General features: G+C 50.3%; 1 protein-coding gene across 3 annotated transcripts; it reads right to left on the reverse strand.

Moving 5' to 3' along the window:
• bcor (BCL6 corepressor) lies at positions 1–27904 on the reverse strand. Of its 3 annotated transcripts, none has more exons than XM_054746764.2 (14): positions 27725–27904; positions 20257–20339; positions 17030–20092; positions 15485–15541; positions 14839–15001; positions 13602–13901; positions 12478–12765; positions 11079–11395; positions 9944–10108; positions 3682–3848; positions 3218–3363; positions 1345–1422; positions 1091–1244; positions 1–1006 (listed from the first exon to the last, which is right to left on the reverse strand). In XM_054746764.2, the coding sequence occupies exons 2-14, from the start codon at positions 20257–20259 to the stop codon at positions 676–678; spliced, it is 5232 nt and encodes a 1743-aa protein (XP_054602739.1). In that variant the 5' UTR covers positions 20260–20339; positions 27725–27904; the 3' UTR covers positions 1–675. The 3 variants fall into 3 exon arrangements, with proteins under 3 accessions (XP_054602739.1, XP_015821563.1, XP_015821564.1); XM_015966077.3 differs by having other exon boundaries at positions 9944–10219; XM_015966078.3 differs by lacking the exon at positions 15485–15541 and having other exon boundaries at positions 9944–10219.
• Between the last annotated feature and the right edge of the window lie 17 nt (positions 27905–27921).

The following is a 27921-nucleotide window of genomic DNA, read 5'->3' on the forward strand; positions in this document are numbered from 1 at the left end:
TTCATCTTGCAGTTTGTATATTTATTTTAAAGCAACTTCTTCTGTAAAATATAAATACAAATTACGGGATATTTTAATTACAAAGTTAAAACAAAGAGAAAATATGAACACACCAAAAAATTACGTTACTGCAGTAGCCTCCCAGTTATATACAAGCTCTGTGCCGCAGGGGAGGGGGGGGTTATCAACATCATCTTAAAACTTTACAAAAAAAAAAAAACGTTGCAGTTTCGCTTGTTAAATAACAGCCGGAACAGAAGAAATACAACAGAAAAGCCCCTGAGGCTCAAGCGAGCGCTAAAGTTTGAGGAGAGGAACAAAGAGACATCCTGTGCTTCCTATAAACACAAAAACCAGAGCCAACGTTACCGTTCTGTACAACTGCACGCACCGTGTGCTGTGCACTCAGGTCTGCGGCTGAGAGAGCAACTGCACTCTTACAAAATCTTACACCATCTCAAAAAAACCTCATTTTATATACTGTATATATTTATTTGTACATATATTAATTTATAAAAATAAGATCACTATGAAGTATCTTGAGTCACAAACGTGTTGATCCTTATGGAGGGAAATGATTCAGCAGCCCATCGGGCAGTAGGTGGGTTCGTCCGGGTCAAGCTAAGGCATGTCGTCGTAACCTTTCATCGGTTCTAAAGCAACAGCTCAAAGGCGTTAGAATGAGCCCAGCCTGCCAGCCGCTTTCATCTTGTCTTTAAGTTTGTCCCCTGGGTGGTCCCAGCGGTCGTCCAAACACTCCAGTGTTGAGCCCAGCAGAGCGGCCAGCTCCGCGCTGTCCTCCACCAGGTCCAGCAGCTCCTTGCTGTCCGGGTGGAAGCCCTCCAGCTCCTCCGGGCAGGAGAAGAGTTGCGACAGAGACGCCTGGCGGTAAAACTCCGCCTCCGCCACCGTCACCACCTCCATGTGGGGGAAGGCCTGCCGGAACGCGCGCGCAGACATCCGCAGCCGCCGCAGCACATCAGACAGCAGCAGCCAGTTTCTGGGTCTGGAGGGGGAAGAAGGTTCCAGTAATGAGCACGGGCGGAGGAGAAGTCAAATAAAAGGGTCTGCTGCAGAGATCAAAGCTCACCCCTGAGAGAGGGACACCTGGATGTTGTAGCAAGGCAGCAAGGGGCGATCGGAGAACTCAAACTCAAACACCTCCCTCTTGTCGTCCTCGCTGTCATCATCTGGGCCTGGGGGGTCTGCCAGGATGTCATAAATGCCGCCCTCTTCTCGAGACTCTGAGACACCAAATTAAAAAAAGCAACAAAAAGGACTCAGAGGGGGAGCACTTGAAAATCGAGACAGAAGGACAAACACGGAGGGCCGAGCGGCACTCACCGCACACAGCGCTGCCGTAGAACTCCCAATAAAGGCCCGGGTCGTCATCCGAGCGGCCCTGAAGGTCAGCAAAATAATCTGTGGAGAGAGAGAGAGAGAGAGAGAGAGAGAGAGAGAGAGAGAGAGAGAGAGAGAGAGAGAGAGAGGAGGGAGGGAGGAGAGAGGGCTGTTATTCAAGAGACGGGGCCCTGGGGACAGGCAATGAGGAAAATGCAATTGCCCAAGAGACTACAGCACAAAAATGGATAAAGAGTACGGTAAAACTGAGGAGGAGGGGAGGAAAAAACAGAGAAATGCTTTAGAGGGTGAGGAGGGGAGGGGTGATGGTCAGAGGCCAGTGGCTGTACCGCGGGGGAGGAGAGTGACAGTCTCCGCTGGCTCGGTTCAGAGCGGGGCCACAGACGGCTGCCAGGAATCAAACAGGAACCACACACAGTCGCTGAGTGCTCTCTCACACACACACACACACACACACGCACACACATGCACACATGCACACACGCACGCACACACACAGGCACACAATGCAAAGCGAGGGCTGGAAACAAACAGGCGGAGGGAGCTGGATAAGCACACACAGCAAGAGCTCTGTGTGTGTTCAGCCCGCGTGCACACACATACACGCACACACACACACACACATTTGCAGAGCGAGAGCCGGGCTTTGTGCCAGCGCTGAGGCGTGGGGCGTCTAGCGAGTGTTTGGAGGGATTAACGGCCTCCAGATGAGTGGGACCAGGTGGAGGGAGGGCAGCAATCGCTCGCTCATATTCCTCCAGCGCTCCCTCCATCTCTCCCCGCCGACATCGATCCGTCCATCCATGTCAAAATTCAACACCGTCTCCCCAGGCCGTCTGCACGTAAACCTCCATCCCTCCGCCACCTGTTAGCCTTCACCACCGTTCTCTCACGCAACGAGTCTTAACCGGTTAATTGTTCAGGCAATGCGAGGCAGCTGGCTACAGAGGAAGTGTGAGCCCGAGTACGCTTTCATTTCCCTCTCCTCCTGTACACACACTCGTGTTCCCTCGACTTAAATACAAACATCCGGGCAAGCCCTCCCAGTACACACACACACACACACACACACACACACACACACACACACACACACACACACACACACACACACACACACACACACACACACACACGTCAGACTCCAGCAAGGCTGCCGTGTGAAGTGGCAGGCGCTCGAAAGCAGTCTCTCTAGCCGGAGCGAAGCCCGTTTCCACACGTACGCTGATCAAACAGTCACCGTTGCTAAGTAACCGGATAGAGGAGCTCGGAGGCAGCAGCATGCACCCCGGCGAGCCGAGAATCCCTCTCTAACAGGTGGCAGAGGGAGGAGGGGTGCGGATGACAGAGACAGACACATCGAGCTGGAAGACGAGGATTCACAGAGAGGGATTCCTGCCGGGAGGCTGAGCAGAGGTCAGGCCGTCGAAAGAGGAGCAAACTAAACGAGCCAAGATGACCCCACCACCACCCTAACCGTCATTCATACGCCTCGTCAGCCTTCAACTCATTTTTCCTCATTTGTCGTCATAACGACATAACTCCTATCAATAGTCTGTTACAAAAACTGTTCCCGACTCATGGATTCTAACATGAGCCATTCCCTCCCTGGAGATTTTACGCTTTACATATTTTAGTTAGAAATTAAACTCGTGCACAGGAAGTGCAACTCTCTGTGGGCCTGTTGTTTATGAGCCGTTTGTCAAACTCAACACAATTAGGCCAATTTGTAAAATAATAATAAAATATCTGCACGGTGTGCCGTCCCCTTCATGTGGCACATTTTTAATCCTCATTTATTAATAACTAAATCTGGAGCTTTGCTTCGACATCAAACACAGAACTCTGGTCGTACCGGTGAGGAAGCGCTCCATGCCGTCGCTGTGGGTCATTTTGAGGAGGCTGCGGCCGGAATAGGTAGCCAGAGTGGGGTCAGCGCCATAGGAGAGAAGCACTCGTACCACGTCCAGGTGATCGTTCTCCACAGCGTCGTGAATCGGTCTAAACGCAGAGAGAACAGGTTAAAGGTGCACAACAGTTTTATTCTCATCACTAACAAAAGTCTTTCCTTGTTTTCAGAAAAGATCCAGGTTCTCTCGCTCCTGATTCTCATCTGTGTTAGAAATGCAGCCAAACTCGGTGCTCTGTTCCAGAGCTGGGCATTTTAAGAACAAATTCACCCTTCCCCTTTTAAAGCTACACCTAATCTGCAAACTCCTAACAAATCCCAGCTGCGCCGCTTTGGCTCGAAGCAAAATAAATGCCGTCACGTTCGCACCGTGCAGAGGTTTATGTCAATTCTGAGTTTCGCTTGTTTACCTGGTCCCATCCTGCGCGCTGCAGTTAATGTCAGCTCCGTAATCCAGCAGGTGCTGGACGATGCTGAGCCAGCCCCGAGCGCACGCCTCGTGTAGAGCGCAGTAGCCGGCGTAGTCTCTGTGGTTCACCTCACACACTCTGTTCTCCAGACAGTACAGCACCACCTCCTGCAGGAGAGAGAGAGCCGGGTTTAGTGTGCTGGGTTGTCTTAGGATGGAGAACCAAACACAGAAGGGCAACACACACACACACACACACACACACACACACAAAGAAACAGTCCTTCCTCCTTACGACTCCTTTGGGAGGAGAATGAAGGAACGCAAGAACCGGGTGTGTTCCTGTGCTGGACGGACACACACACGCACGCACGCACGCACGCACGCACACACACACACACACACACACACACACACACACACACACACACACACACACACACACACACACACACACACACACACACACAAAGAAACAGTCCTTCCTCCTTACGACTCCTTTGGGAGGAGAATGAAGGAACACAAGAACCGGGTGTGTTCCTGTGCTGGACGGACACACACGCACGCACGCACGCACGCACGCACACACACACACACACACACACACACACACACACACACACACACACACACACACACACACACACACACACACACACACACACACACATGCTCTATAATCCTGGAGCTGGCGCCAAACACATCGAGGAGACCGAGAGTGACTCAACCGTGCTTTGCCTGCCAGATAGTGTTCGTGTCCGTGTGCGTGTGTGTGTGTGTGTGTGTGTGTGTGTGTGTGTGTGTGCGCACGCAGCCTGGACGCCACTGTGGCAGCCAGTTACAATGGCTGGGCCCTGAACACAGCATAATGGAGGCGGAACAAAGAGATTTGATAGAGGCGCTGAAGAGCTGGAAGTGCTTTCTCTGGTCTGAGGCTTTGACAGTTGGGCGTGCAGCTCTATGCAGTCAGACTGTTTTGTATCGGACCTGGACAGCGTCTGCTGTTATTAAACAGAGAAGATCCAGAGACGGAGCGCTGCCTGATGGGACGGAGGTCAGACAGAACAGTGTGGGCACACAGCTAATTGTAGGATTCAGAACACCCTCAAAGAAACCAACAAAACACAACGTTTTGGGCTTTTATTCTATATTTGTACATGTGTGTGAATGTGAGACGCGTTTGGCCAGAGACACTCTTACTCCGTCCTGTGCCGAGGGGAGCGGAGCTGCTCATCTGAACCTGGGAAACGACTCCAAACTTCCATTTCTATGCTAATTCCGGGCTGCCATCTAGCCCGTGTTTATCTCGTTCCCACTCTTCCCGTCAGCACGGAGAGGACAGAGGGATGGGAAAAGAGAGAGAGGCAGACGACAGAGGGAACGGGAGAGACGAGAGGCAACACCCCGACAGATGACAGATAAATGAATCTGCGGATGAAATCTGCCGGGGCTGTCCTCCGGGCCACGGCTGATAATAACAAGAGACGAAAGGGTGGGGTGTGTGGGCGGTCGTGTGAAAAGTGGGGGTGAAGTGACAGAGATCCTGTGAAGGACTGGAGCAGAGAAGGAAAGAACGGAGATGAGGAAAAAGAGGGAGAAATCAGGAAAATCGTGAACAAGTATGAGCAAGTAAAAGTAGAAATGAGAGAGGAGGGTGGAGGAGTTAGAGGAGGCTCCAACTGGTTTTCTCTTGCTGCCAACACTGTTTGCCTGCTGGAGAGAGATTCAGGAGCGCTGTGCTGAAGCTCCCCTCTGGGGGATTCCACTCACTCACTCACTCAGTGTGTGTGCAAGAGAGAGGGAGAGAGAGAGAGACAGAGAGCAAGTGTTAGACACTGACGGCCTAGGTGTGTTGATATGCAGCTTGCCAGAGTCCGAGTGTGTCTGTGTGTGCGCACTGAGATGTATTCTTGCGGCATTGACGACCGTGTGTGTGTGTGTGTGTGTGTGTGTGTGTGTGTGTGTGTGTGTGTGTGTTTGGCTGTGGAGGAGGTGCAGCGCTAAACCTCCAGAGCCGTGTTTAATATCGCTGGGAGAGTGCAAGGAGCTTAGCACGAGAGCCCCGGCTTCCCGCCAGACGCACACACACACACACACGCACACACACAGCTCCTCCGCAGTAAAATGAGACAACCCTCCCCCTCCTCCTCTCCTTCGCTCCGTCCTCTAATCTCCCTCTCTAGAACGCTTCCCTGCGCTCCCCTGCAATCAATGCTTCACTCAGACATTTAACTCCTTCCAGCGCTCGCCTTCTGAGTACACACACACGTACACACACAGACACAAACACACGTTTATGAGTGTGCGTCACATGTTGAGATGATGCATGTGTGGAGTTCACAGGCTAAGAAAAGTTGCTGCACGTTCTAAAAAGTGAAACGTGGAGGACCGAGGATGCTGCATCTGGCTGAATAAGCTGCAGACACCGATGATCTCTAAGTTCATTCATCCAACTCCAAGGAACTCATTCTGTTAATTAACTCAGAAGGAAATACAGCAAAAAGGGAAAACACTGACAAATGCCTTAAAACCCACATAAAACCACAAGATCTGCAAGGATCCACATATAAACTGAGCCGATTACTCTTCGTTAATTACTCACTTCTACGATCAAGACAAAATGCACACTTCCTTGTCTGCTCCATTAAAGACGTTGTGTCACAAAATGTTGACCTCTGTACCCGTTTAAGGTTCACCAGGCCAATTTCCCTTTTCTCTTCTTTTGCACACCAGCATTGTCCAATCCTGGTCCTGTAGGGCCACTACATGCTTCCCTGCTCCTGAATTAAAAGTTTCAATTACTGTTGTGCAGAAGCTTGATTTAAAACAGGTGTGCTGCGGGACCAGAGGAACACCTAAATGATGCAGGATCGTGGCCCTCAAACAGCTGACAGCTTGATGGATTATTGTGGGTCTTTTAGTGTTAAACTGCAGACCTCTGAGTCAGGCACAGGCACAGAAACAGCATCAACACAAGAATGCCCAACAGATGCTGCATGTGCACATGGATAAATATGCTTAGACCCTCAAAGGCAGAGGCTTTTGGTTTGACAATTTAAGCAAACAATATTTGTCTGCGACGCATCCGCGTGAAAAAGCTAATTGTGGTCCATGCATGGGTAGAGCAGTCCACCTTATGCCTACAAAGTCTCACCAGGCCACAAACCTAACACGTCCAGTAGCTGGAGACTGTTTGCCATCAGTGGATCTTTAAAGTCGGTGTGATTTTTCCATATTAAACAAATCCAGTGATAAAAGCCGTTTCCCTTCTGAGTTCTGCCATCATAGATCCTGATCCAACAGAGTGCTTCTAATGAAACCCAACTTTTGTCTCCACGTGGATCTCGCATCGATCTGAAGGAGGAGGCTCGCATGTGAATCACGGGAGGAGAATAAATGACATACTGCACCTTTATCTGAGCTTTCAACGCACACAGCTAAGGGGCCCCGATCACCGGCACGAGAGGGATGAAGACATCGGCAGCATCTCTCCTCATTACCATTTCAAATGCTCAGCGAGCGAGGCAGACGAGGGAGCGCGGGAGAATAAAAGGGGAGGGAGGGAGGGAGGAAGATGGAGAGAGTGGGCTTTCATGTGCAGAGGCACGGATTGCAAAACTAAATGAACATGAAATATGCACGGCACTGGCCGGGGCCTCGGGAACACCACAGAACAGTGTGTGCGTGCGTGCAAAACCACCAGCGCTTGTCTGCATGTGTGCATGAAGCGATTGTGAATTTCAGCTCCGTGTGGGGGTGTGACAGCGGCGACAGCAGCAGCGAGTGAAGAGTCGGCTCTGTGCAGCATATGGAGAGCACGTCAGGGATGTCTGTGCATGTGCTTATTGGGTCAAAGCGGGTGTGTTTTTCTCCTGTGCATATTTCCTTGCATGCTCATAATCAGCGTGCGTGCATGCGTGCGTGTGTGTGTGTGTCTCACAGGCCCTCATATCTTGCTGCCTGCGTGTGTGATAAGCCCGAAGCTTGCGGCGCTGAAACACCAGCGTGAGATGAGCTCTCTGTGCAGCAACAGGCTTGTGTATGTGTGTGACAGAGAGATGAGAGAGAGACAGAGAGAGAGAGAGAGAGAGAGAGAGAGAGAGAGAGAGAGAGACAGAGAAAGAGAGAGAGAGAGACAGAGAGAGAGAGAGAGAGACAGAGAGAGAGAGAGAGAGAGACAGAGAGAGAGAGAGACAGAGAGAGAGAGAGAGAGAGAGAGACAGAGAGAGAGACAGAGAGAAAGAGACAGAGAGAGAGACAGAGAGAGAGAGAGAGAGAGAGAGAGAGAGAGAGAGAGAGAGAGAGAGAGAGAGAGACAGAGAGAGAGAGAGAGAGAGAGAGACAGACAGAGAGAGAGAGAGAGACAGACAGAGAGAGAGACAGAGAGAGAGACAGACACAGAGAGAGACAGACACAGAGAGAGACAGACAGAGAGACAGAGAGAGGCAGAGAGAACATGCATAAAGTAGTGTGTGTGTGTGCACGTCCTTGTGTATGCGTCCTTGTGCGTATGTGTGTATCTGTGTGTGTGTGTGTGTGTGTGTGTGTGGGAGCCCCAGGGGCCTGCCCCGGGCTTATCGCACACAGGCAGTGAGAGACGAGCTTCCTGAGCAAGAGAGAGGGAGAGAAAGAAAGGGTGGGAGGGAAAAAAAAGAGGTGGAGGGAGGGAGGGAGGGGTGGTGGTGTTGTTTGCGCAGCGGTCAGCGCCTTGTTTGTGTAGTCTCAGGTTTTCTCCTCCCTCCTCCCCTCTTTGCCTCTCCAATGAAGGGGGGAGGGGGGGGGAGCAGGCAGGCAAGGGGGGGGGGGGAACAAAAAAGGAGAGGGAGGGAGAGCTGGAGGAAAAAAACATTCGAGAGAGACGCATAAATCAGAGAGACGAGCCTGCTCCTCTGGAGCACGGCTGACTGAACCCTGCTGCTGCTGCGCTGCAACCCGTGTGTGTGTGTGTGTGTGTGTGTGTGTGTGTGTGTGTGTGTGTGTGTGTGTGTGTGTGTGTGTGTGTGTGTGTGTGTGTGTGTGTGTGTGTGTGTGGCAGAGAGAAAAACAGCCGCCGCTGCTGCTGCTGCTAACCACAGTCACCACGGCACATTAGAGGGCCATTAGAACGCGATTATACTCCCAGTGCTTACCTCTCATTCACACTCCTGCTCTCTCCCATTCAGCCTCGCATGCATAATCACCAACGCACACTCCCCTCATCATCATAAATGTGTCCAACAGACACACGCAACTATAAAGCAACTTAAGAACGAGAAGTGGCTGAAACCCCGGCATGAAGAACGCCACTAACACACACGGAGTGGACACGACACAAGCTGCAGCTCGACGTGGCGCTGAAACTGGTGAGATCAATAAATCAATTTGCAAAATCTGTCAACACTGAGGTGGGAAACGTTTAGGGCACAAGGGAGAACAAGACAGCAGGCCATCCAAGTTTAATTAAAAGCCTTCAGAGTGATGGGAGCAGAGCGATTGAGAACACAAACTCTGCTCCTTTTTGTGTTTTTCTTATGTGCAGAGAAGAAGCGTATCTGGTTGAGGAGCGAATGATCGGCAGCTACTCAAAGAAAGGCAGAGATTAAAAAAAAAAAAAAGAAAGCCCCTAATGCCGGCGAGAGGCAAGCGAGCATCCGTCTCCATCTAACGATCTCAGCGATCCCTCATGCTGCCTGCGCACGTTTGTGTGTGCCTGCATGTGTGTCACACTTCGCTTTGCAGAGAAGTAATGAGATGTGAGAGCGGTGCGAGGCAAGAGGAGGGGAGGGGAGGGGAGGAGAGGAGAGGCAGCGTGGTGTGTGTGTGTGTGTGTGTGTGTGCAAGCAAGCGAGCGCACATGTGAGGAGGAGGAGGAGGACGGAGGAGGAGAGGGGGGTGCCAACGACAATCTGAGTCACAAAGAGAGGAAGAGGGAGAGCGCCGGGAGGAAAGACGAGGGTAGACGGTGGAAACCTGAGAGAGAGAGAGACACTAGCGAGAAGAGTAATAGGATGGAACATGAGAAGAAATTGTGAGATAGAAGAAAATGATATAAAAAAGCAAAAAAGGAGCAAGAATACGAAAGATGCAAGAGAGAAAATCTGAAGAATCCTCCAAAATAAAAAAGCCACGCATCGTCTGCCTGAATCGCAGACAGGAACAAAATACGGGAAGAAAATGAGTTCAATTTAAGAAAAGAGAGTAAAGATTTGGAGGAGATGGAGCAGAAGGGGGAGAGAATGAGAGCGAGATAAGGAGGGAGGATGAGTTTGAGTGAAGCCCATTACCTCGTAGCCGAGCCGCGCAGCTCGCTGCAGCAGGGTCTCCCCGGCATTCTTGTTCACTATCAGCCTCCGAGCCTCCGGCGGGATCGGTCGCACGAGTGAGGGCTCGGGAGGGGGACTCCTGTGCAGCCCCGCTGCCTCTGGTGGAGCTCTGCCGTTGGCCTGGAGCTGCAAGGGGGGCGGACAGAGTGCAGTGGGTGAGCAGGGCTTGAGCGGAGAGCTGGGATAATGATTAGGAGAGGCGGCTCTCTTCCTCGGAGCGCTGCGCTGCTCAGTCAGCTGAGGAGAGAGTGGGAGAGACAGGGAGAGGAGTGTGAGAGCTGCTGCCACGTAGCAGACGGGACACACACACCTGGTTTGAGTTTGAGACATGAGACACGTTTTATGTTTTTAATCTGATTGTTATAACTTTTCCCAGCCAGCATTCAGCTCGGCGACTCGCCGTTTGAAGGATGCATCATGCATCAACAAAAGGAAGAACTTCCACACCAAACATTCACACCCTAACGCTGCAGGCTGGCTCGCTGCTTTTCATTAATCACTGAACCAACAGAGCCCTCCGAGTGCGTCACACCAAAGCGGGAGTCGCCCGTCTACAGACTGTGTGAGCTCGCGCGAGCGGCGCGCATCCTCTCCACGGAATTCCGCGTCGAAGCAGCTGTCAGGCTGAGCAGGGGACGGAAGAAGCGCAGCGGAAAACGACTTTACTCCTTTTTCTTCCCTCCTTTTCTTTCCTTTTGAACTTCACGTGCTCCACTTCAGCTGCCGCATTCCTCCGGCTCACTCCAGACCGATGGGTGATGGTTTTGGGCTCTTTCATTGTCAGGAATGCTCACCAACGCACAGACTTTCTCACACACGCTAAACTTGCACGAATGAAACAAGTTTGACAATTTAAGTCTCACACACACACGCACGCACGCACGCACGCACGCGCTCTACAGGGAGCCGCTGAGGGCAGGGGGAGGTCAAAGCTCCAGCAGCCCTCTGAACATTGTAAACATACTTCCTTCCTCTGTTCCTCCCTCCCTCCCCTCCCTCCCTTTCCCAGCTGCATAATCAGAGGCGCCGACAGGCACGCTGAAACAAACTAAGCTGCTGCAAACATCCAGATGCCTGCACCGTGGCCAGGACTCACCTCGTCATCCTCTGCTGCTCCCAGATCAGCCACAGCGAGTTGGCCCGTGCTGCTCGGCCTCGCGGCCTCCTTCCTCTTCTCCTGCTCTCTCTCTCTCTGGCTGGTGTGTTTGGTCTTGCACGGCCGCTTGCCCTTGGGTTTGTCCGCGTCACTATGGCGACGAGGCTTAAGGGGAGGAGTGCCTCCCACGCACATCTCTGGGGCCGGGGAGGGAGGGCCCCTCCTGGGCTCCTTCAAGCCATGGTCACCTGAGAAGAGGTTTGGCTGGTGCACTCTGTCCTTCATCTGGCCGGGGGGAAGGGCAGGAGCAGCTACTCCTGGAACAGGGGAGGATGGAAAAAGGAAGAGAGAGAGGGCGCTCAGTGGAAGAGGACGACAGGAAGGTACTGCAAGGCCATCGCTGACACTCTGTTGGTTTATTAATGAGCACAGAGAGCTGTCTGGAAGCACGTGCCTGCTCGCCCAGCGGCGGGGAAAACGTCAAATAAAATAAATAGAATTAGCATGAACAGTGTAGGCTCACGCACGCTCCTGTAGCAGCGTACATGCTCTGATTCAGAGAAAAGACATGTTAGGGGGTTATTTTAAACTGCTCTTCACATTTATTTAAAAATAATAATAACTAATAAATCCAGACATTTATGACTCATGACCTTTTAAATATGTCCTATGTTCTGAAGGATGTAGTCTAAGGTGTGTGATCTAGTTTCTACATCGTATTAAAACTTTTATTCCCTAATGTAATAAACCGCTTAAAGGAGAGAGAATGAGCATCTAGTTTGTGATTGGATAAAATATTCTGTCATCTGCGGGATGCTGAGATCATCACCAACAACTCTGACGCTGTTCTTCTTTGGCCGAAAAATGAAGTTTCTCTGTTCTAACAGTAGGTGTCACTACTGAGTAAAAAAGCTATAGGACGATTTTCAAGATAGAGAGGGCTTTTCTGGGCTACTGAATTATTACGTCACAGTGAACAGAGACTGAATCTAACCAGGAAGTTGGAGCAAAAACAAAACATTCCCGCTGTAGGGACCGAGCGGGGATGAAAGACGTCACCTACTTGCACGACTCTCCACTAATCACTTCCTCTCATTTTCCTTAAATAGTCGAGCTGAACAGTAATAAAAAATTAAATAAATTTAAAAAACAGCAGTTGGTGTAGAGGGTACAGCTCGAGTTTAAGCTAACCTCTCATTCTTTCCTCTAGCAGGAGGAAGAGTCCCCGAACTCATTTCCTCTGCTCCCCCTCGTCTCTTTCCGACTGCTCTCGGGAAATCCCCCTAAAGCGTCTGCTCAACAAGTAAGTGAAACGTGAGCCAAAGATAGATTTCCGTTACCCCAGCTGAACTCAGGAGCACACAAGCAGCAGGTTGCGCGGCTGGTGGTTGAGTCTCACCATTAAGTAGCTTCTCACAGCACCATTTCCTGTTGATGTCGTTCCTGTGTGCGGCCGTTCGCTCCTCTGCGTCGGACGGACGGATCTTGCGTTCCCGTTGACCCTGGGCCGGGTTCAACACTCGGGGCTGGGACCATGCCCTTTCTAGTTTGACCTGTGACCCGTCAGGTGAAGTAGCAGCTCCCACAGCGGGCTTGCTCAGTCGAAGTCCCTTGAGCTCGATGCAGACCTTCAGCTTTCGCACCTCCTCATCGTCATCCTCACTGGGGCTGGCCTGCTCGTGCTCACCTGGGGATGAAGGGATATAATCAGAATCGGGTTTCTTCTCATTTACAGCTGCAATTCTGAAAAAAGTACTAAGAAAAAGCAGGTTTCCTTTCAATGAGCTGATATTGTGGACATTTAACGGCATTGAATCACTTAGTTTGGTTTTTGCAGAAGTTTTAAACTAATTTGGACCCTCAGCTGAACGCAAATCAAACATATTACAGAGTTCTAGGTTTTAAAACACAAACTTGCATTTATCTCGATGCAACAATTGGAAGAAAACTCAAGTTTCAATTATCCATTAATGACCTGATCCATATGCCATACGTTCGAGCAAAAGAGGCAGCGGTTTAAAAAGAATAATGAGGAGTGAAAAGGGAGGGAAGTTCAGAAACGAGCAGAGAAACAAAGCAATAAAGACCGGAGGCAGCCTTCTGCCCCCCCTGAAATTCACAGGGGATGGATGTTTGACTTGTCTGCCAGTGTGGAGAGCAAGCACGACACTGCATGCCAGACTAAGAAAAAAAAAAGGGAAACCCAAACAGATGAGGGGAAAAAAGATGAAAGAAGGGGAAAAAAGACAGTGGCTTTGAAGAGGGCGGGTAAGCGCAGCAGAGCTGAAAGAGAGAGAAAGAATGGATGTCCCTCTCTTCCTCGTTCCTCCAGCGTGCTCCGCTCAAAGGCAGGATTAAACACTTCTCCGAGCTGGCTGCCACACAGAGAGAAGCAGGACAGAGAAAGGGAAGGGCTGCGATGGAGCAGGATTAAGGTGGGATTGATTAGGATGGAGGGATGGTGTTTTTACGAAACGAGGGATGAAACAGGGCACAACATCACACAATGACAGAAGCACCAACCCGCAGACAGCTTAGCCCTCTTCTCTGGGTGGGATTGCCGATCTCCATCCTGAGACTCTTCCTGCTCCGCCTTGACGATGAGTGGGCGTTTCCTGGTGGGTCCGAAGCCGGGGCTGACCTTTTCCTCCAGGAATCCTTTGGACAGTGTCAGAGTGGGTGGCATACAAAGACCTTCCTCAGACTCTCTCATCGCCTTCCTGGCTCCATCTTGGGCCTCGTGAGCCGGGGACAAAGGCTCCCTCTGGCCCCCACACCTCTGGAGCACTGGGACTCGGTTGTTTGTGTACGCTGGACGGACACCTGAGCAAAACACAAGGGCAAGAAGGGAGAGGGGGGTGAGCCAAGGGAGATGAAAGGAGGGAATGCAGACAGACCACAAACCAGACAGACGGGGAGAAGGGGCGTGAGGTTAGGGGGGTTGACGGAGAAGGAGAGCGCCAGTTAAACAGCAGCCTGCTTTTATTCTTCTTTAAAGGCAGGCAGTAAAACTTTGATGGGGTAAAGAGTTTTTAATCTGATGTGAGCTGAGCCAGCGGCCTGGTGGTTCGCACACTTCCAGCAGAAGCAGCGCCAGTCTCTCCCTCTCCCTTTCTGTCCTCCCCCACGGCATGACCGAGCCACGCCCTTCTCACACAGAGCGTGACTCTATCCCCCCTCCTCCCCCGTGTCTCTCCTGACTCCCTCTCCCTGTGTCTCTCCACGCCATAATTAGGCTCACACGTCAGCCGCGGCCTCGCTCCAACACACAGCTGGGCTCCCAGCCAATGTAACCACCTCCCCTCCTCCTTCTCCGCTTTGCCTCCTCTTTCCGTTGCGCTCTCCCATCCGCTACCCCCCCCCCCTCCATCCTTCTGCTTTCACTCACGCAATCTCTGCCCCTCCTCCTCCTCCTCCTCACCCTCCCTCCCCATCGTCCCTCAGCGCAGATAAGCACAAAAGGCTTCTTGAAAACAAAACTCCCCCTCGCCGTCTCCCTCAGCGCGCTCATCGGCCGACTCGGCTTGTGTAAGAAGAGTTGTGTTTGTGTAGAGGAGTGTCTTTTTTTAGAGTGACCCCGGTGTTGCCTCAGCGTTTGCTGCAAGTGCACGTGAACAAGTGTGTACGCGCACCTATTGTTTGTCTGTGTGTGTGTGTGTGGCGTGTGTGTGTGGCGTGTGTGTGTGTGTGTGTGTGTGTGTGTGTGTGTGTGTGTGTGTGTGTGTGTGTGTGTGTGTGTGTGTGTGTGTGTGTGACTCACCCTCCCTCTCTGCCTGCCTGGTGGTGTGCTGGCAGTGTTCCAGCATTCGCTGTCTGCGCTGGCCGTCTGCCAGCTCCCGTCCTGCTGCCGAGGCAGAGACACACACTCCGCCGCCACCCTCCTTCTCCTTCAGCTCCAGCTCGGAGAACCGCATCATTGCCCGCTGCACAAACACACACGCACAAGAAAAAGAAAAACGCAGAAAGGAACCCATGAAAACCACTCATCTACCCACACCACACACACACACACACCTCTCTCAGCCTCAATCTGGCCTCAACAGCTACAAAGTTGAAATTGCATTGTCTTAATGTGAAAGAAAATAAAATGTCAAAAGAAATCAAACCCATGTAAACACAGACAGGACAAAAAGGAGGACAGGTAAATCACAAGCATGGCATCAAGACACAGGTTAGACTAGTGCAGCCACTTGTGAGTCCATGCGCTCTGGGGCTCAAGTCCTGGCATCTCCCTTCCTGGAACATAAACATGGCTAGGAAACATATACATCTAAGCCCTGAGGCAGAGAGAGGAGGAAAAGATGGGGGGAAAGGGAGGCAAGAGAAGGAGTGTGCAGCGATACAGAATACATAAAGGAGACAGAGCCTATCAGAGACATTTGTGATAAGAAATGTAAAGAACTGACCTCCCAGTTAGCTGCAGGTTGGCTTATATTACTCCCCTCTCGTGATAAGACTTCCATCTAAGCAATTAGAACGAGGGGGGCTCAATATATCTGTCCAGCATTTCATTTTTTTAATTTAAAGTAAATAAACGTATTTCTCCACATTTTTCTTCACACACAAAAAGCAGCCAGTCCCACAAAAATAAAAATGACACAATCAAAAATAAACAGGTGAACAAAAACTGCATCAAACCTTTCAAAGTCGTTCCTGAAAAATTTTGAAATGTGAAATAATGAGACCTGCCAACTGTGTAAAGACACTTTTGCTGTGTGTGTGTGTGTGTGTGTGTGTGTGCGTGCGTGCATGCGTGTGTGTGTGTGTGTGTGCGCGCGCGTGCATGCGTGTGTGTGCGTGTGTGTGTGTGTGTGTGTGTGTGTGTGTGTGTGTGTGTGTGTGTGTGTGTGTGTGTGTGTGTGTGTGTGTGTGTGTGTGTGTGTGTGTAAACAAGCCTCGTTTGATTTTTTTAACAGTCACAGAAATGCAAGTTTGATAGCTTTGTTGCAGCTGCGAGGTGAAATGCATGACACAAACCACAGTTTCTCAAATGCATTCACAACGTAGACAGACATGAGCAACCTATTAGGAGATCTGCCTCAGAGCCAGCAGGTAATAAAGCACAGAGTCCCTTTGTGGTTTGGAGCGCTGAACATACGGAACCCCGGAGATAACGGCTGATAACTAAAATGAGCGACTCAGTCTGTGTGAATGAATGACAGTGGAGGAGCGTGTCAGTTTTAGCTTATAAAGATCATGTGATGTGTGTTAGGAGACAAGGTCCTTTAGCCAACAGGGTGAGCACAATGACCTTGGAAAGCAACCAGGCAGGGCCGTCTGAGGGAGGAGGGTTAAGGGGGGGAAGAGTTACTGGTACACACGCAGAAAGCCTAAGAGGAACCCCCAAAATGGCAGCTGTTGGTTGTTAAGCTCCCTGCAAGGACCCAAATGCCCCTAACCTTGGGGTTAAGCATAGCCAAAGGCGACCTGATCTGTGAGGGTGCCACAGTCATGCTCCGAAGCCACTGTATATGTTTTCATAGCACAGTCAGCACGAACACATGCTTCAGCCTGAAGGCAGTCACACAAGGACGAGCACGTACAGACACACAAACACACAGAATGACCTTTACGATGGCTGCACACTAATCAACATACAGAGATGGCAGTCCTGTTTAACCTTTGAACCAGCCATTCAGGAATGGGGGTCTAAAAATCAAGACAATGATAAACTAAAGGGACAAACCTAGAGCCAGGACAGCAGCGTGACAGCACAGATTCTTTACTGTGATGTAAATGCAAAGATTTCATGCAATCTCCACAGATGGATCTGATTACAGCACCAACAGGAATTAAAAAGTAGCCCAAAAGAGGTTTAGCCATGTGGGGTAAAGTCTTGGATTATTCTGATGTCTGCTAGTAAAAGATTTGGTGCTCCAACGTCCGCTACCAGATTTACCCAGCCGCATTACAGAGAAGTAAAGATGTAGGTTGAATGTTTCTGGACTTACCTGTAATGCTCTCTGCTCACGACTCAGCTTGCTGGAGTCGGCATACAGCTCTGTTGTGACACATTTAAAACGGTCGCCAACGTAGCCAGAAGAGTTGGCAATCCTCTTGGCAAGGCTGGATCTACGAGAGTTTTTAGATGAAGAATGGCTACCCTCTTCCTCTTCGTCATCCCCCTCTCCGTGCGACTCCCCTAAATCAACAATACTGTCCTCTTTTTCAGCCTCGCACACTCCCTCCAGAAGAGACTCCTTCAGCACCCTTGCGCTGTGCTGTGTGAAATGAAGACCATCACTGTCCTGGTCTCTTTTGTCTTTACCAGAGCTGCGCTCTCCTGAGGTACGAGCACAGCGCAAGGTACTCTGGTCCTGGTCTTCAGGATCTGGGCTGAGACTGCGCTCTTCTGAGCTGTCCTCCGCTTGAGAGACCTCCCCTAAACAAGGCTGGGATGAGCTCGCTACAGTGTCCTGGAGAACCTTTGCTTTCCCAGTGGGGGGTTGCTGGGGTCCATCGGTGTGGTTCAGCTTTAGGTTGGAGTTGCGCTCCGAGTGAATTGGATATGGTTGGTTTTTTGGTTCGCAATCAGTTTTTGTCATATTTTGGTTAGAATGACATTCATTTTGGTTACCCTTGTTGCAAACGTCAGCAGGAGGCTGTTTGTGTACTGGTGGGGTAGACTCAATGTCTGTGTCTGAGTGTACAAGGTCAATGCAAACAATCTTTTCTCTTGACGCAGTGGATGAGGAGACATTTTTGCTTTGACTTCCACCTTGTCCTTGCAATCCTTCCCTCATTTGGTTACCTTCACCACATTCATCCACAGTCCCCCGGGACTTCTCCTGTCCTCTGGTTTTCAGTGTTGCATCGGCCCTTTCTGGTATCTTGTTGTCAGGGTGCATCTGCATTAACGGATGGGCCATTTTTTGCGAGTTATAAGAGAGGTATTCCCCTCCTGGACCAGCTGGGAGGTTATGGTATGATAATGGGTGTTTTGCTGCCAAGTGAGCTGGATAAATGCTGTTGTTACCCAGCAGCACTGAAGGGGGGTAAACAGGGCCTTTCCCCGATAGAGGCACAGAGTGTAGAGCCATGCCATCTGGGATAGGGTACTGCAGAAATCTGTTGGCATAAGCCAAATTGTGGTTCAGATAAGATTCACTTTGAGGGAGATAAAGATGGGCAGGATGACCATTGTCTAAACATGGCCTCTTGTAAGAAGACACATCTGGAGTTGGTTCACCTCTCTTAGTGACCTGAGAGGACTTCTCTGTTCCCTCTCTGTGATGCTCCGTCTGACTGGGGCTGTCCCACTCTGGTGTAGGTTTGGGAGAAAAAGGCCTGGAGCTTATCAAAGAGGAGCCAGAGGGTTGAGAAGTTGAAACATTGTGGTTGGACTCTCCAATCCTTGGACAGGATGAGCTTCTTTGCTGAGGGAGAACCATCTCCAGGCCCTTGTTTTTGATGGAGGGTGAAGAGCCTTTAGCTTGTGTAAGACCCAGCTCCACATTGGACCTCGGAGAAGGTGGCAAACCTGGAGTGTGCTGTGTGTGGGAAGAAGACTGGCTCGGTACAATCCAGGATGAATGTAAAGTGCTGATCATCTCTGGTCTCTCTGAGACCTTTGAGGAAGTGCTGCTGACGACAGGATGAGAATGCGAGGACGGAGAGAGGGACACATTATCTTTTAGAAGCTCTCTGCTAGAGGGAAGTCCATAACGTGCACTTGATGCCATTGTGTCCATTTTAACTGGGAAACCATTGGCAGGTAGCCCAAAGTCCATCATTCGTCCAGACAAATCTAGAGGTTTCTCTGCTGATTCTTTGGTTGCTTGGGGTTGATGAGCTGGCCTCTCAAAATTCGCTTTGGAAGGAGACCTGCTGCGAACTTTTTCCCCTGCAGTTCTTTGATCGGAGGACCCATCTCTTTGCCTGGGTTTGTGGGTGCTTGGTCGGGCCGGGGAGGGCTGATCAGATGCTATGCTGCTGACCGAGAAGTGATGGGGAATGGGCTGCGTGGAGGAAGATGATGCAGATACCGAAGATGTGGAAGAGGCGGGCGGTTGTCCTATCCTAGCGACTGGTCTTTGTAAATCCAGTGCTTTGTCAAGGCGAGCCGGCATAGGAGGAGGCTGAGGGAGGCAAGCAGTAATGTTAGAAGAATCAGCAGGCAGACTGTTATTATTCTCAGCACTGGTGCCACTAGTGGTGGCGCCACTGGCATTGGTGTTGTTGTTTGTGCTCTTCCTAGAGGGAGGTCTGCTTGGCCTGCTGCTCCTGTTTGGAGATCGTTCTCTGTCCATAGCTGCCTGATGGTGCTGAGGATGAGGTTGGTGAAGCTGCTGTGCAAATGGAGGTGCAACACTAAGCCCTTTGTCTTGACAGTGTACCAGTGACGTGGGGGCCACAGTGACTGTAGGAATCCTCATAGGAGGAGCCACCAGGGAAGAAGAAATAGGAGCGGGCGGATAGGGAGGCATATAATAGAGCCTCTCGGCAGCAGAAACAGCTGCAGCAGAGGTGACGTTGGCCCCCTGGGCTGCACAAAAAGGTGGGTAGGGCAGGTGCTGTGGGAGATAGGGGCTGGGCTGGCTAAGCAACGAAGCTTTGTACATGTTTAGAGCTGCATACTTGGACGTGTCCATAAAGGGGAACATGTTTGCTTCAGGGTAGGGGTTGAGCCATGGCATACGGAGATAGCTCCCACCAGCGCCAGCCAAACCCAGCTCTGATGTCTTTTCTCCAGGCCCAACTCTGCGCTCCATACCTAGACTCTCAGCTCCAGGAACCAGCATAGACTTGTGAAGACTTGGATGGGTTCCCTTGTACAGGCCCAGGTACCCGTTTGAGGGCTTGCGACTGTCCAGGGAAGCATCAGGCTTATAAATTAGTTCTGCAAGGCCGTCCCTATTGTAACTCAGCGGGAGAGTGGGGGTCTCGCGACTCTTTTCCCCTGGCAGAGCTCTGATCCCTGGGTACACAACCCCACTGTGGAGACGAAGGCCATCGTGAATCAGAGTGCTTCGGTCCAGCCCCATCGCTGCCAAGGGGGTTAACCGTGCATCCACCTGCAGCAAAGAGCAAGAATGTTTTTATTAGCACAGAAATCCATCAGCCGGAGACACATTTATGTGTGCATGCAACAGAAGCATGCCAACTTTTTTTCCCTTCAAAACTAGGGTGACTCATGTGACAAATGAGTATAATCACAGGAAGGAACACAGGAACTTGCCATGTTTTGTGTGATGTGGTTTCCTTGTCTTAGTTCCAGGTTGGTTTGTGCCTCAGCATCAACATCACGAACAGATGTTTGCCCTGTGGAGATGAGCAAACAGTTAACAGTCAGTGGCTTGGCTCTCAACTACACACAGTACAGATATGCTGCAGTTAGCAAAAACTTAGAATTGTCACTTTTAAAAAGGTTTGCACATTTTAGAAACAAAATACTGAGACCGTGTGCTGAAAGTAAAAGAAGGAGGCAAACACAATGGCGCCGTTTGCTGTAGCACCGTGGGCTCCCATCCGTCAACACCCCCTCCCCCCACCCCCCAATCTGCTACACAAGCACGGTGGGGCCGCATCTATTCAGTCACGTTCCTCGCACACTGGTTCCTCTGTGCCCTCTTTGACCTACTCTCTCGGCTGCCTCTGCCAGCGAAGCGCGGGGAAAATTATGCATCGCAGACCACTTCGGTGGGGGACCATTTACCACCCGCCAACACGGAGCCACAGATCAACAATACCCTCACACCAGAACTCACGTTCAAAAAGCAGAACATGCAGGAGATGAGAGACTGCATGGAACAGAGAAACTCCGCTTTTAATGCACAATTTAAATGAAAAGGTGAATATTAGAGGAATAAAGGTGAAAAATGTTTGAAGCTGGTCAAATAAGAAAAACCGACTTAAGCGGAACTTTAGTTATATGGATAAAAAAGGAAGGGTGATAAATTTGGTTTTCATCAGTCTGAAGTGACACAACCACTACACTGTCCGTGTGATTTCGTCTAATTTCAGAAAACCACCAAAACGAGAGAAATGTGGGGAAATCTCCCTCTTAGCAGTTTCTGTCCAAACAGAATAACTCAAACTTGACTTGGTCACGCTTTAGTTTGGACATTCCTAAAAGGCAGCTTTGGAGCAGCAGGGAGGAAGTGGAAAGCAGACGAATTCAAACGGCTTTAAAGAGAAAAATAGAAGCTTTGTGGTGCTCCTCGGTGCTCAGAGCAGCAGAGAAGAAACTCCTCCATCATTGCAGCAAAACACCTCGCCGCTGCGCCGCTGGCATGCCACTTTTTATTGCGGTGACCCGGGGCACATTAATCAGCCTGCTGAGACACACACCGCCCCCCCCCCCCCCCCCCCCCGTCTTAGCATTTCCATCCTCCCCCGTCTCCTCCACAGAGCCCGCAGCTCTCCGTGTCCAGTACTGCTGCAACAACATCCGACGGAACTGAAACGGTGCGTGTGGGTGAAGGCGCGACAAGCGCGCGCACGATCGGCCCACGTGTGCGTTTCGCATCAGCGCAGACGTTGTTCAGAAATCCCATCTGTCATGTTTCCTGTACTGCAGCGAGCGCACTTCATAATAACCTTTATAGACCGTCACCTTCCAGAATTACAACAAACACTGGCGCCTAACGCACCCGTCATTTGTTCTTTTTGTAAACTTAATTTGGACGCAGCTTAATAAAAATAAGCCAGAAAAAAAATCTAAATATGAACACGCAGGCTACATTTTGAGAATACAAATAAAGAGAGCAAACATCAAAAATGTTAAGACTGCAGTTTGTGGCTCATTAGGGTTCCCACGGCAACCATGCTCAGTATTATTTTTATGTTATTTCAATAAATGTAATGGTAAACAGACCCTATACTTTCAGTTTGATGTAAGCTAGAGCTGAAGTGTATAGATGTTCAACAGTGCACTCTGCTTCCTGAAAGGATTTGGGAGAAAACAGTGAGAGAGGGACAGTGGGCAAAATAGGATAAAAATGCTTAATTATGATGTAAAATGCCATAGAAAAGATAAATATTTCAATGTGACCATGTGAAAAACCTAATGCTACTACATTTTCTTCCTTGTTTTACCAAAATAGAATCTAGACCATTATTTTGCCTAGGGTTAGGGCTACTAACCCCGACCCCCCATGTCAGCCAGGAAATTGTTAGCCGTCTGAAATTCTGCATGATTTATTTACACATGTTTTTTAAGCTCTAATGCATAAAAAGTGACAAAAATCTTGACATAAACACAAACAGGCAAGGTGCCGAGGTCAAAGGCCAGGTGAGAGGACCTAATAACAGCTGCATGGTCTGCAGGAAATAAATCAAATGTAGTTTTCTCTTCCAGGCTCATATACTATTTCATAAACTGAAATGTCATCCTAATAGTATATTAGGATGATTACGTTTAAGTTTTTGCAATATATTGTATAACTTTGATGTTGTATGTGAGTGTTTTGGAAATATCGACTATCTAACATCAATAATGTGGAGCCTATATGCAGTGAGACAGGAGCCTTTGGGGTGTCAAATGTCCAAAGTTGGAAGCCAGTAAGTCTGCTGTCTGAGGATTTGCTGCCGAAATCCGAACATAATATCACACCACCAGTGGAAGGACAGAGGAAGAGAGACCGATAGGAGTGGAGGAAAATGCAGCGTGTCCACGCCCATCCCTGCAGCTAAGAATAGTTTGGGCAACAAACAACTCCCGAGGGCCAACCAATCCGTCACACTGGTCGGCAGCAGCAGCAGCAGGAGAGGAAAGAGGAGGCTGGGGAGGAAGAGGGGCTGCAGCGGTCTCTGCTGCGTTAAAGAATTTAGACCACTGAGCGCGGCTCCGATTCGCACAATTAAACAGAAAACCACGGGCTGGTTGGCGGAACCGGGCTTTATTACTGCATTGTTTCTCATAAGGGATGATGTGTAAACGAGGACAACGTGGTGACTGGTTAAAGAAGGAGAAACGAGACAAAAAACAGACCGTCTCCGTGGTTTTTGTTGTTTCACGTTTCTAGTGACAAAGACTTGAACTCTTCTTGACCCGCGGTGAGGAAACAAAAACAAACACAGCTTATCATCTCCTCCCCGGCGGAGGCCCCTCTACTCCCTGTGCAGGTTCTGCGTGGCCCGATGTCACCATTTAAAGATCCACTTATATTCACAAGCGGATTTTTGACCAAAATGACAAACTTCAGAGTAAAAGAAACGGTTTCGTTTTTTTGCCGTTATTAAAGTTGGCCAGAGTCGCTGTGCGGGTCTTATGTAGGTCTACGGTCTAACCATGAGCCCTTGCTCTTTGTCCTTGGAGCTTTGCCAGGCTCTCTGAAGCGCAGAGCGCCGATCAGCTCTAAAAAATGCACTGTGACGCAGGATAATCTCCGCAGAGACGAGGGTGGGGTGAGGATAAACACGGATTAAACACACACACACACACACACACACACACACACACACACACACACACACACACACACACACACACACACACACACACCACACACACCACCACCAAGCAAGCGTCCTCCTCCTTCCACAACAAATATGGAAAAGGCGTTTTTACGCACGCTGCAGGTGAACAAAACGGAAATCAAGAGGAGCAGATGAGCGTTCATGGCTGCAATCTATTCCGCCTCAGGCCAGTCACCAGCAGCATCAACAACCAGCATCATAATGAGGGGGTGGGGGAACGCTAGCTCAATTTTAATTGTTATCGATTATCAGGCGGACGCGTGCCAAATGGTCCAACTGATCATCACAACGAGGACCTTGTGAAAAGTTGACAAGCTGTTTCTCATTTTTAGATTTAACAGAGAGGGAGAGGCGCCGCATACACGCACACTGAGCGCGCGCAGAGCTGGAGGGAGATGGCGGCGTCTCTTCAGCTGTCACATTATTAGCAACCGAGTTGTAAACAGGGGGCCCCTGCGTCCTCCCGGCCGCTCCACAGCCGCATGCAAGTCGGTGCACGGTTTAATCCCCCCTCCGGCAGCACGGTCACCAACAACGGGGACATTGTGCTCTCCCCACCACCCCCAACTCCCACCCCCACGCCATCACCCTTGTGCTGTCATTGGGGCCCGGGTGGCGAACGCTGAACTGACTCCATTCATCCCGGGCCAAATGAGGACTAAATGGCTCTTTATGCCACCAAAGCACCCGATTGTAAAAGAGAAGTTGACCGGATTTGGTTTCAGAAATGCTGTCGCGGCTTTCATGTGATCTATTTTGAAAATTGTTTGGGAGCCTTTTTTTTTAATCTGAAAACACTCCAAGAAACGTTTAAGATCTGACGTTTACGCGCAAACTCTTTACATTATTGATAATAAAGTCCAGTCTGGAGCTGGTGGAGAACGCCATGCAGCTCAGAAGCTTTGTGGCCAACATGAGCTCTATCCAAACAGCAGATAAACGCATTCCAGCTTTGAAGGCCAGCGGCGCAATAAACCTCTCGCTGCCTCTCCTGCTGCGCCGCCAAAAAAATCAGTGGGGTTTCATCAGAGATGCCCGAGGCGCCGACGTCTAAAAACAACCGGAGAGCCTTGATCAAGACCGTGCGTGCACAGACGCACAAGAGGGAGGTGATGTGTCATCAGCGCTCTGCTGCTCAATCAATCTTCCGATATAGGCCACGGAGGGGTCAAGAATCTGATCTTGGGAGAGGTTTAAGTTATATTTTATGGATTCTAATCTAGTAGAGGTCATTCGACAGTAAGACTACTACTATTCTGACATAAGCTATGACATGAGCGGGAACTTCGGGTTTATGGTGTCAGGATGCGTCTCTGCGCGCTGGTGAAACGGCGCAGAGGCCCGACCCATCTCTGTGGGGAAGTGACCCGTGCGCTCTAGACCTCCTCGAAACAAAAAGCTCTGTGAAGCGCTGAGGGACAGGAGAGAGGAAGAGAGATGAAGGGGGGGGGGGGGGGGCGGCTCTCCAGTTTCATCGTGAAGTCCCAGGAGGCCAAGCGCGGAGCACAGCTTCAATCAAACCGTGACGTCTCCTCCGGGAGCAGCGCAGCGCCTGGAAAACCGATCTCTCTGCGGCTTTCTGTCGCGCCTCAGCTTTTGTTCACACGCATCTCGCTTTAGCACAGCGAGAGCAGCGCCGGCAGCGATCACAGGCTGTTGTTTTATTTCCAAGCGAGTGAGAATCATATTAAAAAAGACATCCTGACTCATTCTGCATATAAAACAGAACACCGGCATTTCCTTCGACTAATTCCACCCATCCCCTCACTTATTTCCATTCTCAACACATTAAGAGCTGATAAGCAAAAGTCGTCCGGTGATTGTATTGACGTTCTCTCCTTCCCTCTCCGTGCGTAATTTTCTCCGCGTGGTCCCTATTGATCCCAGATTAGTAACAAAACAAAACAAAAAAAAGGGGGGGGGGCGTAAACTGGAGGCTAATGGGCTTAAAATGGAGGCGGAGTGGTTGTTCCAGTTTTTTTCTGAACGCAGCGGGTCCTCGAGCCGCCCAACGGAGCACCACGCTGACACAACCACTGTCACACATCACTCAACATGACAATAAGCCCTCAGCGGGCCCTGAGCTGGAGCTGCCTTGAGCTGATTCCTGCCCATTAGCATGAACGCATCCTTAACAACCTCCCCAGACTGTAAATTGTGCCATTAAAGCTCCAAATATCTGAACTGTTAAAAACAGCTGCTTTTAAAAGTCAAGATAAAACGTGTTACAGTTAAACGAGTCGCAATTGGTGTGGTTAATTATAGAAGAGGTATTCAAATGTAAAAAGACAGCCTTTTTGAGCAGCCATCCCCCGTCTGCGCGCAAACACCTGGAAAACAGATCAGACTCCACAGCGCGCAGTGGAAAAATGATGCGCAAAGCAGTCCGACGGGGCGCACTAAAAATAAACTCGGCCCACACAAAATGTGAAGTATGCTTTAGGCTTTAGCGTGCACCACATGGGGAAAATAGGCTGTTAGTGAGTCTTTATCTTGAAACAAAACGTGAGATTATATCTAGAAAAGGCGCAAAATATCATTAAATCAACTAAATTAACAGACTTTCGGTTTGTTAAGAAGCAAATGTTGTTTTAAAGTTTAAATTTCAAAATCGTAACGTTTGTGTTATAAAATTATAAACAAAATCTACGACAGATGCTTTCCAGGTGTCCTTCACCTCACCGTGCCAATTAAACCCCAGGTTTAATCCAAACGCAACAAAAGGTCTCATTCCGCCTCAAAGCCCACTACAGTCCCCCCCCCCCCCCCCGCGCTCCTTTCCAAGGTCCTGCTCCTCCAATCTATCCGCGCACTCAGCCGAGGAGACGTTATGAGCGATCTTGTACATTTGCAGCCTAATCTGCGCGGACTGACGGCTGCCGGGGGGGGGGGGGGGGGGTGCTGAGCTGGACCGGTGTTTTAGTAGCTGCTTCCCCCGCTATAAGCTCGTCAATGAGCTGAAGCCGGCCAATATGAGGCACATCGATCGTCCAGAGTAGAGCGTCCCCTAATTAGTGCCCGCGAGGCTCCGAAACGCGCAGCTATTGAGGGGAAACTCCGCGGAGAGGAGCTGACCTGCGCGTGAAAACTTAGTATACAAATAAACAAATAACTTCTATGAATTTTCGCTGCTTTGTCAGAAAATCCGTGTAGCCTCCGATTGTTTCAAGAGTGATTTGGAACGCATCCAACATGCCTCGCGGCAATTAAACAGCAACTCTACAGAATGTGACCGCTGCCAGCCACAGCGGGGGAATCCAGAAGATAGGTGACATCATAGAAATTGGGTTAGAAAAGTCCTGATGCTCTGGAGTGTTCAGGAGAGAGAAAAAGATCGTCGGAACTGACTGGAGCGCGAGACCTACCCCCCCCCCCCCCCCCCCAATCAAAGACTGGCACAGAAAACCTGAGAACACCTGCTAGACATGCAGGAGGAGGTGGCACGGTGCCAGTTCCATCAACCAGACAGGAAGGTGTGAGCGCCCCCCCCCCACCCCCCTTCACGGTCACCTCTGGGTCTGATAAGACTGATCAACGTCCACCCTGTTCTAACACACACACGCGCGCGCGCGCACACACACACGGCGCTTTCCCAGCAGCACGCACGCATACCCCGCGGGGATGCCCTCTAACTGAACCGAACCGCTGAGTGTCAGCGCTCGCTTCGCCCGCCTCTGGTAGCCCACAGGGCGAGGCTGGATTCTCTAACCTCGTTTAGCGCAGAAGCACCGTGTGCGCGCACGCACACGCGCGTACACACACACACACACACACACCCTTGAAACGGGGTGCCAAAAGCCCGTGCAACCACCAAGCGCCACTTTCAAGTTCGCTCATCTCCAGGACGTCCTCCTCACCTCCGTCCGGTGAACAAGAGACAGTTAAAACAGCTAAAAACTCACAGTGCGTGTAAGTGCGCGTGCGTGCGTGTTTATCAGCCACATGCCGCTGCCCCGCCGAAACGCACAAAGACCACCCTATGCGCTATTCTTAGAAGTGGCCGATCCGCTCCGGGTCTCTGCGCACCAGATTCAGCTTCACATGACGCTCCGTTTCCGGATCAGATCACACACCAAGGACACACCGAACCGGGTCATTCCAACCCGCTTTAGGAAACCATTTAACGGACCGAGCAGGGCACGTTTTCTGTCCCCGAGCAGGGGATTTCTCATGACCAAACAAACACGTTTAGGAAAACAAAACTGATTCATCTAAACTGTTCTCACCTGATTAATCGTGTGAAGTTCTGGTCCCGTTCACGCCTCCGCTTGCTTTTTTTGTGTGTGCCCGGCTCCGGTCCTGTCCGCTGGAGACAGACGATCCCGTCCAAGAAAAAAAAAAAAAAAACAACTAAAAGTGTCTAACAGGTTATCCACTTGTCACCAAACAAATGCTGCTTATAAACCTCTCGGATTTGATTTCG

This window comes from Nothobranchius furzeri, chromosome 14 (assembly GCF_043380555.1).
Source record: "Nothobranchius furzeri strain GRZ-AD chromosome 14, NfurGRZ-RIMD1, whole genome shotgun sequence".
Lineage (NCBI taxonomy): Eukaryota > Metazoa > Chordata > Actinopteri > Cyprinodontiformes > Nothobranchiidae > Nothobranchius > Nothobranchius furzeri.

Bases quoted from the DNA above. Each gene is read 5' to 3' on its own strand.
- bcor (XM_015966077.3), bottom strand. The intron at 10,220-11,078 runs GTGAGTCCTGGC...CTCTCTCCTCAG, and splicing joins GAGCAGCAGAGGATGACGAG to CTGACTGAGCAGCGCAGCGC. The intron at 1,245-1,344 runs GTGAGTGCCGCT...TTGGTGTCTCAG, and splicing joins CTACGGCAGCGCTGTGTGCG to AGTCTCGAGAAGAGGGCGGC.